Raw genomic sequence first — 15,715 nt, forward strand, 5'->3', positions numbered from 1 at the left:
AACAATAAAAAGTACAACACAGTAAATTCTTAAACTAGTAACATAGGTGTTTATTATCATTATCAAGTATTTTATACTGTACATAATTGTATGTACTATACTTTTATACGACTGGAAGAGCAGTAAGTTTGTTTACAGCGGCACCACCACGAACACGAGTAACACATTGCGCTACAACATTACGAGGGAAACAACGTCGCTAGTCGATAAGAATTTTCATCCCCATTATATTCTTCTGAGACCACCGTCGTATATGCACTTAGTCGTTATGCAATACATATACATATCGTAGAGGTAATTAATGCATTTGACAGACAGACAGCAGACAGATCAATGTCCCGTAGGCCTTTAGTAACAGTTATTATGCAGGAGTGTGTTCGCTTTGTGTGCTGAGTTCACATGGGAAAACCAGTGACTTTAAAATGTCGGTATTGCAAAAAAAACCGGAGGGGAATATTTTTGATGTTTGCTGAAGCCACCAAAGAAGGGCCTAGGATCAGCCTGCTGAGCATGTCTCATCTGGGTTCAAACATCGGTGACAGCAAACCATCCACTTAGGGACTGCCAGGCCCATTGCAGGTTCGAGGCCTGCCAGGATGCACCATGGACCATGTGCCATAACCGTCTCTCGTCTTTCACATTGCAGCCCAGAACTCCTCCTGCAACATCCACAGCGAGTTTGAGTGTGGCAACGGCGAGTGCATTGACTATCAGTTCACCTGTGATGGAATCGCTCACTGCAAAGACAAGTCAGATGAGAAAATGCAATATTGTGGTAAGAACTGGATGTGGCGGCGCTCCTCTTTGTGTGCGACCAGGTCTCCGGGGCCCGCGTCAACATTGCCGTCAAGTTGCAGCATCTTCCCTCTTCAGTATCAGTAAAATAAGACGAGCTTATGCCTCAAACCGCAGCAAAAGTGAACAAGCAACTGTTATGTTGTGCATTTGCTCAGCTCTGCTTTCAGATCACTGTGTGAAAATGAAGTTTTTGTTGTTACGGTTGGCAGACAACAGGAGCTGCAGGAAGGGCTTCAGGCATTGCTACAACCAGCGCTGCGTGGCCAACAGCCGCTTCTGCGACAGCGTGGACGACTGCGGGGACAATTCCGACGAGGTCTATTGTAGCAGTGAGTAGACTGGACCTTCACCTTAAGAGTGCCCCTGCGACTTGTTCGTAACTTGGTTTGTTCATAACTCCAAAGCAATTTTTGCTCGGTGCAGAAATCCATTGATTTGTTGACTTGAGGTTTTATAAAAGGTTGCTTAAAATATTGTATAACTTTTATGAAGTTTGAGCTCCAATAAAATTGATTCTAGTTTTAAATACAGGCAGTCCCCGGATTACAAACGAGATCTGTTCGTAAGTTTGTCTTTAAGTTGGATTTCAAAGTAAGTTGGAACAGTTAGGTACAGTTCGTATCTAACATCAGTTAGTCAAATGTTTGTCTTACTATATACTATATTGTGTACCTTTCAATGCATAAAGAACATTAAAGAAACACTTCCGGATACATTAAAATATGTAAATAATAAGTTTACATTTATTCATTTAGCTGACGCTTTTCTCCAAAGCAGCTTACAGCGTTAAGGTTACAATTATGTACCCATTTATACAGCTGGGTAATTTAACTGGAGTGAAGGCAGTAGTGCAAAGGCAGTAGTGCAAACCACTACACTACCAGTCACCTGCTTTATTAATTATTTTATTTTATTTATTTTATAAATTGAACTAGAGTATTTGTTATAGAGAGAGATATAGAAAGAGATAATAAAAATAAATATTACTACAGTATTAATAATAGAGAGAGAGAGACATCTGGACAGAATTTTTTACATGCTCCATTATTTTCGCGTTGTCCTTTAAAATTGTCGCAATTGTTGACCGACTGTAGCCTAATGCTTTTCCAATGTTTGTTGGCATTTCACCTTTTTCCGATTGCTTTATTATTTCCACTTTAGTTTCAGTCGTGATCATTTTCCTTTTCTTTGATGCATCACTCCCTTCACATTTATGCTTTGGTGCCATGGTTAGGAATGTAAAAACAAAAAAAAAAACTTAAGCCATATACAGTAACACATGAGACACTGTTAACAGCAAGGTGGTCCGACTGAAAAGAAGGAAGTCTTAGTCCTACCTCGGGTTCACGCACCTGCTGACAAACAGCTATAGATGCACAATGTTCTGAGGCGCATCACAAAGTAGCACCACTTGTTATTATGAATCATTGTATGTAACTCGAATTTTTAATATAGTGGGCTGTTCAGGGGGGTAGTTCATAACTACTGGTTGTACGCAAGTCGGACGTCCGTAACCCGGGTACCGCCTGTAAATGAAAATAAAAATATATCCTCTCCTCACATTCCTGCATTGGGGAACCATGGTCATTTATTCTGATAAATGTGCAGTATTCATCATGTTCTTATAGATCACCAACAGTTGGAAACGTCATGCATTAGCAGTAAACACAGTGGAAGGCAGTTGAATTTAGGTGGCCCCTCACTCCTATTCTGACTGGGTACTTCTTACTGCCATCTAGTGGCTTGGAGGGTAAACAGATCATTGTGCTGTTGACAGTTTCAGGAGATAAATGGGTGAAGAAATTGCTCTTAAAAAAGAAGGAAATGAACCGGAAAATGTTTACATCTTTGCAAATTCACAACTTGAAACTCTTCATACTGCACGGACCTGGTGGAGTGAGGGCCCTCGGGAGTTGTGCGGGTTCACATGAGGTCAACTCTACACCTGCTGTTCACCTGGGCTCGGCCGTGCACAGAAACACAACAAAGCACATCTCGGATACAAAAACAGCATGAAATCAGAACATCCGCCGCTGCAGAAGAGCCAAGGAAAGCAACATTTGTACCATCCTTCCCAAAAAGGAGAGCCGAATTCTGAAGCTCTGAGATCCAAGGCCGTGGGCGGCAGCACTGGACACACTCCTCATGTTTTATTGTCAATTTTATAGCCGATGTCGGCCGGAAGATTTGGGTGTTTCAACAAAGAAAAATGGCAATGGAGGCGTGGCACGGTTTATCAAAAGGGTCAAGCTCTGACAATGCTTTCTGCGTACCCACACCCTACAGTTTTGTGTTCCTAATATGAAAAAATAAATCACATAATGACAGGCACACATAAATCGCTTTGCATGGCACAGCATATTGCTCCGTCCCTAAAAAAGCGAGAATGATTGTGCTGTACTGTACATTACATGAGTACTTGTACATTACTTTACAGTATATGTATAATACTCATGCATTATCACTATGATGGACTTTTATTTTCCTCACTTTTCTTTCCAAGGCAACTTCCAATGTTAGTTTTGTACACGAAGATACTTAAACTGTTATACCTATTTGTAAAGCTGGGTAATTTTTACTGTATAATTCAGATTTAGGAGCGCGTACTATGATGCGTGGTTTGGAGTGGGACCAGGGGAGAGGCGCTACTTGGTGGTGATTTTATTTAAAAATGTAAAACAAAAAACTAAGACAAACGCATAAGAGAAAAAGTAGTTTCAGGAAGTGTTTTCATCCACCGCCGAGCTTCGCCTCTTGTCTTTCGAAATGTGACCTCTATCAGACAGATGTGGTTGGTAATCCCGGCATTTGCATGCTGCATACCTCGATTTGTGGTTCTACAGCAGGGGTGGGAATTCAAACTAAAGACCCTTCAATTACAAAGTGACAGATCTAACCAATTCGCCACCTCCTGTTGCTTTGTGTACACAGGAACCCTATCTCCTAGTCCATCCATCCATCCATCCATCCATCCATCCATCCATCCATCTTCCATCCCGCTTGTCCTAATAGGGTTGCGGTGGCAGCAGGGAGAGCAGAGAGGCCCAGCCACCCCTGTCCCCCGCAACTTCCTCGAGCTCAGCCTGGGGGATTCTCAGCCGTTCCCAGGTCAACTGTGAGATATAATCCCTCCAGCGGGTCCTGGGTCAACCTCAGGGCCTCGTCCCAGTTGGCCGTACGCGGTATACCTCCAAAGGGAGGCGCCCAGGGGACATCTTTATCAGATGCCCGAACCATCTCAACTGGCTCCTCTCAATGTGGAGGAACAGCGGCTCTACTCTGAGTTTCTCCCGGATGTCCGAACTCCTCACCCTGTCACGGAGAGCGAGTCCCAACACCCTGCGGAGAAAACTCATTTCGGCCGCTTGTATCCGCGATCTTATTCTTTCGGTCGTTACCTAAAGTTCATGACCATAGGTGAGGGTAGGGACGTAGATCGACCGGTAAATGGAGAGCTTCGCCTTATGGCTCAGCTCCCCCTTCACCACTACAGTCCAGTACAGCGACCGCATTACTGCTGCCGCTCCTCCCAGTCTGCGGCCATCTCACATTCCCTTCTCCCCTCACTCGTGAATAAGACCCCAAGATACTTGAACTCTTCCACCTGGGGAAAATTCTCTCCCCTTACCTGGAGAAGGCATGCCATTCTTTTCCGTGAGATAACCGTGGACTCAGACTTTGAGGTGCTGATCCTCATCCCAACTGCTTCACACTCGGCTGCAAACCATTCCAGTGCGTGTTGGAGGCAGCCCTGTGATGGTGCCAAAAGGACAATATCATCTGCAAAGAGCAGAGATGTCACCTTCTGACTCCCAAACAGAATGCCCTCCTGGCCTCGGCTGCACCTTGATATCTTGTCCATGAAAACCACAAACAGGAGTGGAGACAAGGCACAACCTTGGCCGAGTCCAACACCCACACTGAACAGGCCTGACTTAATGCCGAGTATGCGGACACAGCTTTCGCTCCGTATGTACAGAGACCGAATGGCCCGCAGTAGTGGCCCCGGTACCCCATACTTCCTAAGCACCTCCCACAGAATTTCCCAGGGAACACAGTCATAGGCCTTCTCCAAATCCACAAAACACATGTCGACTGGATTAGCAAACTTCCATGGCCCTTCAGTTATCTGTGAGAGGGTAAAAAGCTGGTCCACTGTTCCATGGCCAGGGCAGAATCTGCACTGTTCCTCTTCAGTCTGAGGTTCAACTATCGGCCGGAGCCTCTTCTCCAGCACCCCGGCATAGACTTTCCCAGAGAGGCTGAGAAGTGTGATACCCCGATAGTTGGTACACACTCTCCGGTCCCCTTTCTTAATCTTAAAGTTGGTGAGCCCAACTATATCTAGTTGGTATTTCTCAACCTCCCGCACCAGTTCCGGCTCCCCCCCCCCCCCCAGTGAGGTAACATTCCATGTACCGAGAGCCAGTTTCTGCTGCGAAGGGCCGCAACGCCATGCACCACCCCGTCCCCTCCCGCTGCCTGGTACACATTGCACCCAACCCCCATGATGGACCTTGCATGTGGTGGGCCCACATGCCCCCCCCACGATGCCTTTTCGGGCTGAGTCTGGCCAGGTTACTTTGGCTGCCCAGCCACCAGGCGCTCGCCTAGGAACACTACCTCCAGGCCTGGCTCCAGGGATAGGTCCCGGTGACCCTATTCCAGGCAGGGTAAACGTTTTTCTGTTTCCATTTTTCATAGGGGTTTTTTGGATCGTGTTAGTCTGGATCTTCACTCCAGACCTGTTCGCCTTGGGAGACCCTACCAGGAGCATACTGCTCCCGACGACATAGCTCTGGAGATCCCTAGATCACGCAAGCCCTTCCGCCACGCCAAGGCCCCGATCCAGGAAGGGTATCTCCTAGTCATCCGCAGTAAATGTTTAGAGGGTGTTTACTGGATTCAGTGGAAATGGTGACTGTGTCCCTCACGGCTGCTGTGGAATGGGATGCAATTCTCGGTGGCTCAGTTATCAATGTGGTGTCGGGTTCTAGCTGGGCGGTGAGGTCAGTCTCTGTAATGGTAAGACCTGTTTGATCTGAGGAGTCTTTGCGGTGGCTCTCCGGTGGGATCAGCAGAGTCAGTTCCACAGAGACACGTTCGCTTTGACGCATCCATGTCTCCGAGAAGCGATTTGGTGAAGCACCTGGGTTCGGAATCCCAGCCCTCCACCACATGCAGCCGCCCAACCAAGGTTTCCGATCAGTTTAAATCATCTCTTTCCTTCAAAAGACATCTCTCTAACAACCAGGCGCAGGGTTGATGTCAGGGTTACATCTTTTTAACCCTTTTTCCTTCCCTTCTTCAAACCAATTTCCTTATTTTCCCAGGATCACGCAACATCAAAGGTTTACCCACAGTATTTAACTCCACGAGAGCTTAAAGAAGCTTAAAGTGCATTAAACCTGAAAGACATTATTAAGTCCTGTTAGGCAGCAATAGGATTTTCAAATCTGTAATGTGAAAACTTAATTTGGTTCTCTCTCTCGGAGGGAATCGCAGCCATTCAGCTGCTGGAGGGAAAATATATACACATATATACATATATATATATATGATCTCTTATGGACTTAGTGTCAAAGAGAGATACGCACACACATATATGTATAACTCCATAATGGATTGTCTATTTCCACCTGGTGTATTTGTGACCCCCACAGACTTTGAGAGCTTCTTTAACATTGCTGAAGGCCCGCAGGAAGTGTGTCAGGGCAGTAGCAACCAATTAATACACAAAACAGTTAGCGGACAGACACCTAAAATACGTAGTTTATAAAGCTTTGAAAGATGATATTGCAAAAACTGGCAAGCGGTAGAAAATGCCCCCACTTTAGCCTCCAAGGATATACAGTATATTGCAGTAAAAGTACATGCAAAAAAATATTTTAAAAAATATATACATAAATAAAAATTTTACTCACAAACGTGTGTGTGTGTGTGTATTACCCAATTATCCATGGCTGCCCCCTTTATGAACACACATGAAGAAAAGAAGAGAAAAACACAAGCTGTTTGTGTGTTTGGTTAAATAGTTTGTTCGTGTATATATTTCAGTCGGTGTTGTTGATGATCTTACCCTCCGATCACCGTTTCCCACCTTCTCCTGCAGACTCCACGTGCTCATCCTCCGAGGCGCGCTGCCAGGATGGTGCCTGCATCCCCGACTCGGTCTGGTGCAACCAGGTGATCGACTGCGCCGACGCTTCGGACGAAAAGAGCTGCAGTGAGTCGAGCGCCGGTGCCGCTCCCCGCAGGAGGCCTCCTTGCATGCCGCACTTTGTGGCGCCGACCCGTCTACGTGTGCTGTTCTTACTGGATCCAGGGCTTCAGGGTTACTGGGATAAACTGGCTTCTGAGCTCACAAAGCAGTTGGGACCAGAAACTTGTTTCTTAACTCCATTTGTTTGTCAATCCAACATCAATTCAGACTCAGTAAATGCTAATTATTGGAGACACCTCTCAATGTATTTGCTCGTTATATTCTGTAAGATAAATCTGTACAAAATTATAAATTTATTATCGTTCTAAGAAAAATTCTGAAACTAATTACATGCTTTTTATTCACTTCAAATAGAATTAAAATTTAAAAGGAACTAAAAATGATTTCCACATCGTGCTAGTCAATCCTGACAGTGGTCCGATAAATTCCACAAGTGTGTGTTGTGTTTGTCAGCTTCCGGCCCCTTTAAGGTCTCTTTACAGCGTGCACATTGAACAGGTAAATCATACACATTCCTTGATCATTTTATGGGAAAGTTCAGTAAAAGTCTTGGATAAAGCAAATATATTTACATATTGTACATATAAAATACAAACTTGTATAATATATATACATTTTATATATTTTATATAAAATGACTTTATATTTTACCTTTTTTTAATTAACTTTAAGCAACATTTAAACTATTTAAAAAGAAAAACTTTCTAAGTACACACACACATTTTCAGAACCGCTTGTCCCATACGGGGTCGCGGGGAACCGGAGCCTACCCGGTAACACAAGGCGTAAGGGACACACCCAGGATGGGACGGCAGTCCGTCGCAAGGCACCGCAAGCGGGACTCGAACCACAGACCCACTGGAGAGCAGGACTGTGGTCCAACCCACTGCGCCACCGCACCCCCCGGCCCACTTTCTAAGTATTTTAGTGAAAATAAAAACAGTTTCCGCAGACTCCTGTTTAATGCCGCTCGTTAGCTGATTCATTCTATAAACGTTCAGATTTCCTCATCTTTTTATTACCAGCAGCAGTGAAGAACACCTGACATGAGCTGCAAACACTGTGGAAGTGAACTGAACTAAGGTGGTCCACACTTCTATACAGTTTGGGTTCACTTCACTTACAAGTAATGTCTAGAACGGTAAACGGACAAAATTTCCAACTAAAAATGTCAGTCAAAGAAAAAGCACAAACACGCAATGAACGTTAATAAAATTCTGACATTTCCAGTGAAAATGCTCAATAACGATTGCAAAGGTGTCGCTGAGGCACATATGAATCCTTGCTGAAATATAATCCTAGAGTACGATGTGCTGAACTGAGCGGTCACTGCCGTTGGACCACAAGCAACACGTCTGCACTTGTGTCACGTTACTAAGTTGTCCGCTGGGACTCCCGTTTCCACAGACGTGACCGACTGCTCCGATTACTACCAGCTGGGGGTGAAGGAGAAAGGATTCTTCAGCTGCAACTCCACATCCCTCTGCGTCCACCCGTCCTGGATTTGTGACGGAGCCAACGACTGCGGCGATTATGCGGACGAGATGAACTGCCACGGTGAAGCTCTGCTCACAGTTCCCTTTTGCACGCGCGACACTCAGAACTCCAGGGCCGGACGAGTCCGGCACCGCAGGGTTATATTGTTCTCTTGCTGTTGTGTTTTTTTATTAATATGGCCCATATGTCAATATCTGGGCAGCAGATGCATGGGCGTGATTCAAAAATGAACTTTTAACTCTGATCTAGAGTTAATCGTGGCCTAATGCACTGGTTCCTCAACTTACAGCCTGTCTGTAATTTGTTTTGTTCATAACTGCAAAGTCACTTTTGCTACAAAGTTAGAATGAATAAAAACTTAGATAATTCTCCATTCATTTCGAGTTTACACTCTATAAATAGCAATGCTTTGTTAGCTTGTTTATTTTAATAGCTTTATTAACTTTGCGCTAAGTTGAAAATCACTGAAGGGAAGGACGTCTCCAGCGTTGTCTCTCATGTGTTTTGCGTGAACTCGTGTTCTTGCCTCGGGTCCTGCTGCAGTTTCCCTTGGACACCAGTGCGAAGACGGCCACTTTGCCTGCCCAAGCGGGAACTGCATCTCCAGCGTGTGGCTGTGCGACGGTCAGAAGGACTGCGAGGACGGAGCCGATGAGTTCCAATGTGGTAAGAGGCGCTTCCGCCCATTTTGACCCTCTGAAAGCACAAACAGTAACTGTCCTAGAGAGAACATCATAGATGGAGGACGTTACATTCTGAAGTGGGTAAACGCAGTTTTCAGGTACTCAAGCAAAAGTCCCATTACTTAAAAAAATAATAATCACCCAAATAGCAGTCAAAGGTACTTGTTGAAAAATCTGAGTACAAATAAAGTAAAAGTTACCGGTTACCACCCACCTCTGGTTATATTCATGTTGAGCACAACTTAGTGTAAAGGCATCTTCTTGCAAGAGCATTTGTCAATTAATGAACTAATATGCTATACCTGCCATCAATACTGCCATAAAAAATGACATTGAATTGCACTATAGTAATAGGGGGTGCGGTGGCACAGCAGTCCTGCTCTCTGGCAGATCTGGGGTTCGAGTCCTGCTTGAGGTGCCTTGCGATGGACTGGTGACCCGTCCTGGGTGTGTCCCCCCGAGTCCTGCACCCTGTGTTGCCGGGTTAGGCTCTGGTTCAGTATGAGCCCGCTTGGGACAAGTGGTTGTAGACATTGTGTGTGTGTGTGTGTCTGCATTATAGTATGGTCCTTGGTCTTTGCTTTCCCCAACTACTGAAATTCTCATTTATTTTCATTATTTATTTTTTTATGTATTTTATTAGTTTTTTTTTTTTTGTACAGTACCTGACACCTTTCTCCATAGTGACTTGCAGTGATTTACCCATTTATACAGCAAGGTCATTTTTACCGTATCACTCCAGGGTAAATCCTTTGATCAGGAGCTGGGATTCGACCCTCGTTCCCTCAAGTGCAGGTCATCAGCTCTAAGCACTGCACTCCATGCTGAGTTATTCAGTCCACCTTCAAGATCATCCAGGGCTCAGACCGTGCCAATGCTTTGTAAGGACTCAGTTTTCTACTCATTCAGTATCTTCTCAGCGTGATCAAGCAAAAGGGCTCTTTCCCTGGTGACGTGATTTTACACGACTACAAACAAAGGGAGCGTTGGTCCCTTGTTGGCATCACACTCCTCTTCGTTCTCATGTCAGGACATCACAGGTGAGATGGGTCGCCAATGACTTATGAACACAAAGATGGAGGATTTATAATCTCTTTTGTTTTCTATTCTGGTGCCTGATTAATTATCATGTCCCTTGTCCTTATGCGATCGCACCTTTCGTTCATGTTTCATTAAACACAAATTATGAGTTTGGAGCACACACAGCCTCGCACTGCCGTTATGATAAGCGTGCACGGCGAGATCACACCACTGAGGGTTCACATCCCATGTGGAGCCAGGGATGGTGCCTCAGAGTGCTCCCTCCATGTCAGTAACACACACACACACACACACACACACACACACACACACACACACACACACACACATACATACATACATACATACAGCTGAGCTCAACCCATCATTAATATGATTGTAATCACATTCAAGGGCCCTGTTTTGGAAAAATGTGCCAAAAGCTCTGCAGTTTGCTTTCCTGAGACCCTCTTTGACCAGTAGTGTAGTAAATGAGCTATTTTACCTTTGCTCATGCAGACATTGCAGCAAGTAAGTGTTTAATTGCCATAAAGAGTGGGGAGAGGAATCATTGGCATCACTGTCGTTTGCATAGACGTTCTTTTACTTTGGAGGTTCACCGACCCTCAGAAAGATGTCAGCTGAACTCATATCGAGTCATCTTGTGATTTCAGGGAATGTCTGGAGAAAGCACATGTTTCTGCTGAGTGAAGAGCACTTAATAGAGTATTATTCAGTTATGTTTGCTGATGCATTAATTGATTAATTAATTTGCATTTATATGCCAGCAAATTTGGAAAAGCCACAGGTAATAAAATGTCACTTCATGTCCCAGTACCCAAAGAAAGATTAATGTGGAAGAGTGCTCTAATGGGCACACTGTTAGACTCATCTCACACACCACTAAGGTAACGTTCAAGATTTTTCGAGCTGGACTTCAGCAAAATCTGGATCAAGAGCCACCAGAGACCCAGGCTGGTTCCACAAGAAGTGGAGGCACCAGAGATCCAGTTGTCAGCATCTACTGGACAATGGATCAACAAGGGGGTTTATGTTTGCTTTATTGACCACTGTAAAGCCCTTGACTGCAAAGACTGTAACACACTGCAGCTGGTTCCTAAGGAATCGGAAAGGGTGGCTTACCTTGCTTCTCTCCTGAGCAACCAAGAAGCAACAGTGGGGACAGAACATGGAGCAACTGGATCAAGACTGGGAAAGGAGCCCAACAGGACTGTATTGTCTCCATGTCTGTTCATCTTATATCCATAGCGTATCCTGCGAGTGCCATTCCATTCCATCCCAACAAGTGCTGCAATTAAAAATACCAGGAGAAACATCTACAGTCTCTGACATGGAAAAACCAGCATATGAGGACTTGGATCTGAGGAAGCCGTTGATGGAGCAGAAGGAAGGAAGAGTAGAAGACTGCTTGCTGCTCAGTATAAAAAAACCCCAGATTACCACTCCTCTTAAGTACATTCATTCAAGATACACAGGACATGATGTTACACCCCATGCGTATATTACAACAGCTCTACACAAGGACCCAGTCCAACCGACATCACCATGAAGCCAGAGAGAACAACGTCCAGCATTGCCAGCGTATATCTCCATAACTCGAGACCAAGAAGTTCAATTTCCTTCCCCACCCAACACAACCACAGGGTACCAACATGGGTATTTCATTAAGGTTGTCAAGTGGGCACGTCCCTTCGCTGGTGTTTCGCTGAATTTGACCCACGACACCTCTGGAAAGCTCAACAGTGCAGTCTGGCATCCGAGACCTACCTACCTGACCTTCACCCTCAACAAATACCGCAACTCAACACATTCAACTACTCCAGTTAAACCCCATTGCTCAGCGTCAGGTGTCACCTGCTTACACTTCCTGGTACATCGAGTAAGTTAATTACTTTTCAGTAGCAGACTTGTAGAAGAGACATATTGCTGCAATTTTAGCAATATTTTGGCACTTCATCAAAAATATAGAGTGTGATTTACTTAACCACATTTTAATCATACACTAAATTTTTAAAAGGAAAAGTTTGCGATCGTAGTGATGTCCAAGTTTTCTTTGATATGAAATTAAACAATTATCTTTTTTCATTCAATTTCGTAAAAAGTACAAGTTTTGGTCCTGCTAAAATTAAAATTGAATATAACTCACCATCCTTGCTATGTCACGTGGTAAAGACGACAAGGAAATAAAACTGGCAGCATTATTAATTTCAGTACCTTCCAAAATGAATGACCTTTCCTCAAACTCCTCAGCATGCAATTATTAATTTGGAGCAGCGGCGACATGAAAATAATTATGAAAATGGCCTTTTGGAGCTTGAATGGAATGTGTTTACAGTGATGAGTAGGACCATAACATTACATTATATTTCCATAAAACCTTTTTTTGTCCTCCAATACAAAATTAATTATCATATAAAGCGGAGCAGGTGCCATAAAAGAGGGTGATTAATGGGTAATGGGCTGGACTGAGAGCCCACTGCACGAGGAGACGGACTCTTGTCCGCGGCGCTCTGTGGACTGTGTGTCCATCCAGGCTTTCGCTCTACAGACAGTTTCACACACCTGAGCAATGAGCTGCAACCATCAGGTACCTCTGTTGCACACAGCTGCTTTAAAGTGTGTGACCCCTACAGGGACGGTCATTGTTATTGTATAAAATATTACGATCAGCTTATTAAATCTAAATGTTTAAAATAAACTTCAGAATAAATAAATGATTTACACCCCTCACTCTACTTACCTACTTGGTTTAACCAATGAAACTTGGGCTTCACTTATTTTTACACCTTAACTACTCATGTGTTTCTACTACACACACAAGTTCCTCTAAACAGCTTTTTTTAATTGGTCATTACACCCCTGTTATGTCACCGATTCTGATTAAATAGTGTGGTAAAACTAAGGGACGCAGGGGCTCACGTACTTGGAAGCAGCATTCTCTATGAGGGAGGAAACTGGCTTTTTCCAAATGCTTCTTAATGATGTTGCGTTTGTTCATATACATTTATTTATCTCGCACTTTCCTCCAAAGCGACTTCCAGGGTTAAGCTCCCGACAGTGATTTACCTGGTTATACAGTCACTTTTACCGGCAGTTTCAGGGTCAGGATTAATACCCTGATCAAGGGTTAAGTTGACTGTGCACTGGGTTCAGACCCAATTCTTAATGGTTCCAGGCAACCGGTGAGATGTGTGTCACATTGGCAGTCTGAACCAACTGCGCACTGTGACGTCACACAAAGCACCTTGGAAAAGTACAGTTGACCTTTTTCTTTATTATTAACTACAAACTTGGCCTCCCCATCTTACTGTCCGCTGCTCTCTACTTGCCCACGTTGCTGTTTTTCCCAGGTTAAAAGAGGAGCGGAAAGTCTCTGGGGACGACGCCGTGCTCCGGGGTGTCGGGGGTGTGTGTGTGTGTATTCATTTCACACCTTTGCCCACGCTGACATACAGGGTACAGATGGTCGACTTTTCAATTATTTACCTGTTTTTACAGCTGGGTAATTTTTATAATGTCGATTCAGTCTAAGAATCTTAATCAGGAGGAGCTGGGGTTCGAGCCTGAGACCTTTGAGTGCAGGAGCCTGCGGTGTTTTATTGTGTGTCTCCGTGTTTCTGTGAGGGCGTGTTGTGTGTGTGTGTGTGTGTGTGTGGAGGGGGGGTTCAGAGGGCCTCGCCATGGGGAGTTTCAGAAAGTTTTATGCCTGTTGTGCCGCTTTCGGTCGGCGCTGCAGCCGCCCCGCTACCGCAGCGAGGAGCTGCCTCACACCCTTCCGCTCTTTCTGCTCGTCTCAGTTATGTAAAAATGAGACAAAATTATATGATGTTTTTTTATTTTCTATAATAATAATATTGGCTGGTGGATCAGTGGTTCGGGCCAGCCCCTTGCACTCCAAGGTCCTGGGTTCGAATTCTCACTCCTGCTGCCGTACCCTTGATTAGCGTTCTTATCCTGAATGGATACAGCAGAAATGACTCAACCGTATCGTGGGTAAATCAGTGTAAATCTGACTGGCGCCCCATGCACACGGGGGGTAGCTTTAAGTATGCCACTTCGAGCTTTGAAAAACAGGTTGGGGGGTACGAAGCATCAAGGGAAAGGAGTTTCTCAAGAACAAAACTGATCAGATCTTATCTACGGTCCAACATTCTCCACGATGGACTCAGCAGCCCTGCAATGTTCTTCACAGAGTGTGACAAAGCAAAAAAATTTAAACTTGAACAAAATTTTCACTTTAATAGGTTCAAATCCCACTTCCAGCTGTAGTACCCTTGAGCAAGGTACGTACCCTGAATCGCTGCAGTAAACAAAAAAATTACCAAGTAGCTATAAGTAGCTTAACATGGTAAGTCGCTTTAGAGAAGAGAGTCAGGTAAGTGTAAACGTTTCTGTGCCCGTGTTGAGTTTGTTTACAGCGAAACGGGGAATTTTGGGTTCAGGAACGGTGGTAGTGGAGCAGAACCGCACACAGAACCTCCCCTTCCCGTTATCTGCTCATCCGAGGGCTGTTGCTCTCCGATTGCAACAGACGAGCTCTGTGATGTAGAAACACAGACAAATACAATCTCAAGGTTTTTTTTTTACTATTATTATTTTTTAAATGCTTATTTATTTATTTTTTGAGTTCCGATGTTCTTGCATTCGTTGAGACGTAGCAGGAAACAAACACAAGGCCAAGGGCAGCTTGGAGTCCAGGCGTATGAAGTGCTTCCGTAAACACCATTTTTATCGCTTGGTGACCTCTTGCCTGGGGGCTGCAGATGGCGTGGCGGTTAATGATCGGACCGTGTGCTCGGAAGGTTGGCGGTTCAAGTCCCGCTCCCTGCTCTTGTTGCAGTGCCTTCCCTGGACTGAGGAAATATCCTGATGTAAAAAGGGATGAAATACCATGTATTTACTTGGAGAAGCAGAAAGGGCTGCAGGTGGATTAGTGTTTTAACCTGTCACCTTTCACTTCAAACACCTGGGTTCGAATCCCACTTCTTGCAGCAGTACCCTTGATCAAGCTACTTGCCCTTACATTTATTCACTTAGCAGATGCTTTTCCCCAGACCAACTTACAATGGATACTATGTAGTGTTACTCGCCCACACACCTTATTCACCACAGTGACTCACAGTGCTTGATACACTACTTACGCTGGGTCACTCATCCATACATCAGTGGAACACACACACTGTCTCTCTCACTCACACACTGTAGGTGAACATCAGTAGCATGTCTTTGGACTGTGGGAGGAAACCCACGCAGACACGGGGAGAACACGCAAACTCCACACAGACTGAGCGGGGATCGAGCCCACGTTCTCTCGGACCACCCGAGCACCATAATACAGCAGCACTACTTGCTGCGCCACTGTGCCGCCCCTTAATCGATACAGTGAAAATTACTCTGCTGTGTCAGTGGGTAAATCACTGAGTCTCTGTGGAGAGATGCTGAGTTAAATAAGTAAGAGAAATAGTGATAAATA

General features: G+C 44.7%; 1 protein-coding gene across 1 annotated transcript in view; it reads left to right on the forward strand.

The window, feature by feature from the left end:
* The window catches only part of lrp1ba (low density lipoprotein receptor-related protein 1Ba), a 342,612-nt gene that overhangs the window by 254,422 nt on the left and 72,475 nt on the right, over nucleotides 1-15,715 (forward strand). The window contains exons 45-49 of the mRNA XM_029256802.1: nucleotides 647-775; nucleotides 1,008-1,127; nucleotides 6,911-7,024; nucleotides 8,429-8,578; nucleotides 9,062-9,184. Of these exons, the coding sequence (XP_029112635.1) occupies nucleotides 647-775; nucleotides 1,008-1,127; nucleotides 6,911-7,024; nucleotides 8,429-8,578; nucleotides 9,062-9,184 (636 nt within the window). The remainder of the gene's footprint in view (nucleotides 1-646; nucleotides 776-1,007; nucleotides 1,128-6,910; nucleotides 7,025-8,428; nucleotides 8,579-9,061; nucleotides 9,185-15,715) is intronic.

The sequence above is a fragment of the Scleropages formosus genome, chromosome 12, assembly GCF_900964775.1.
Source record: "Scleropages formosus chromosome 12, fSclFor1.1, whole genome shotgun sequence".
NCBI lineage: Eukaryota > Metazoa > Chordata > Actinopteri > Osteoglossiformes > Osteoglossidae > Scleropages > Scleropages formosus.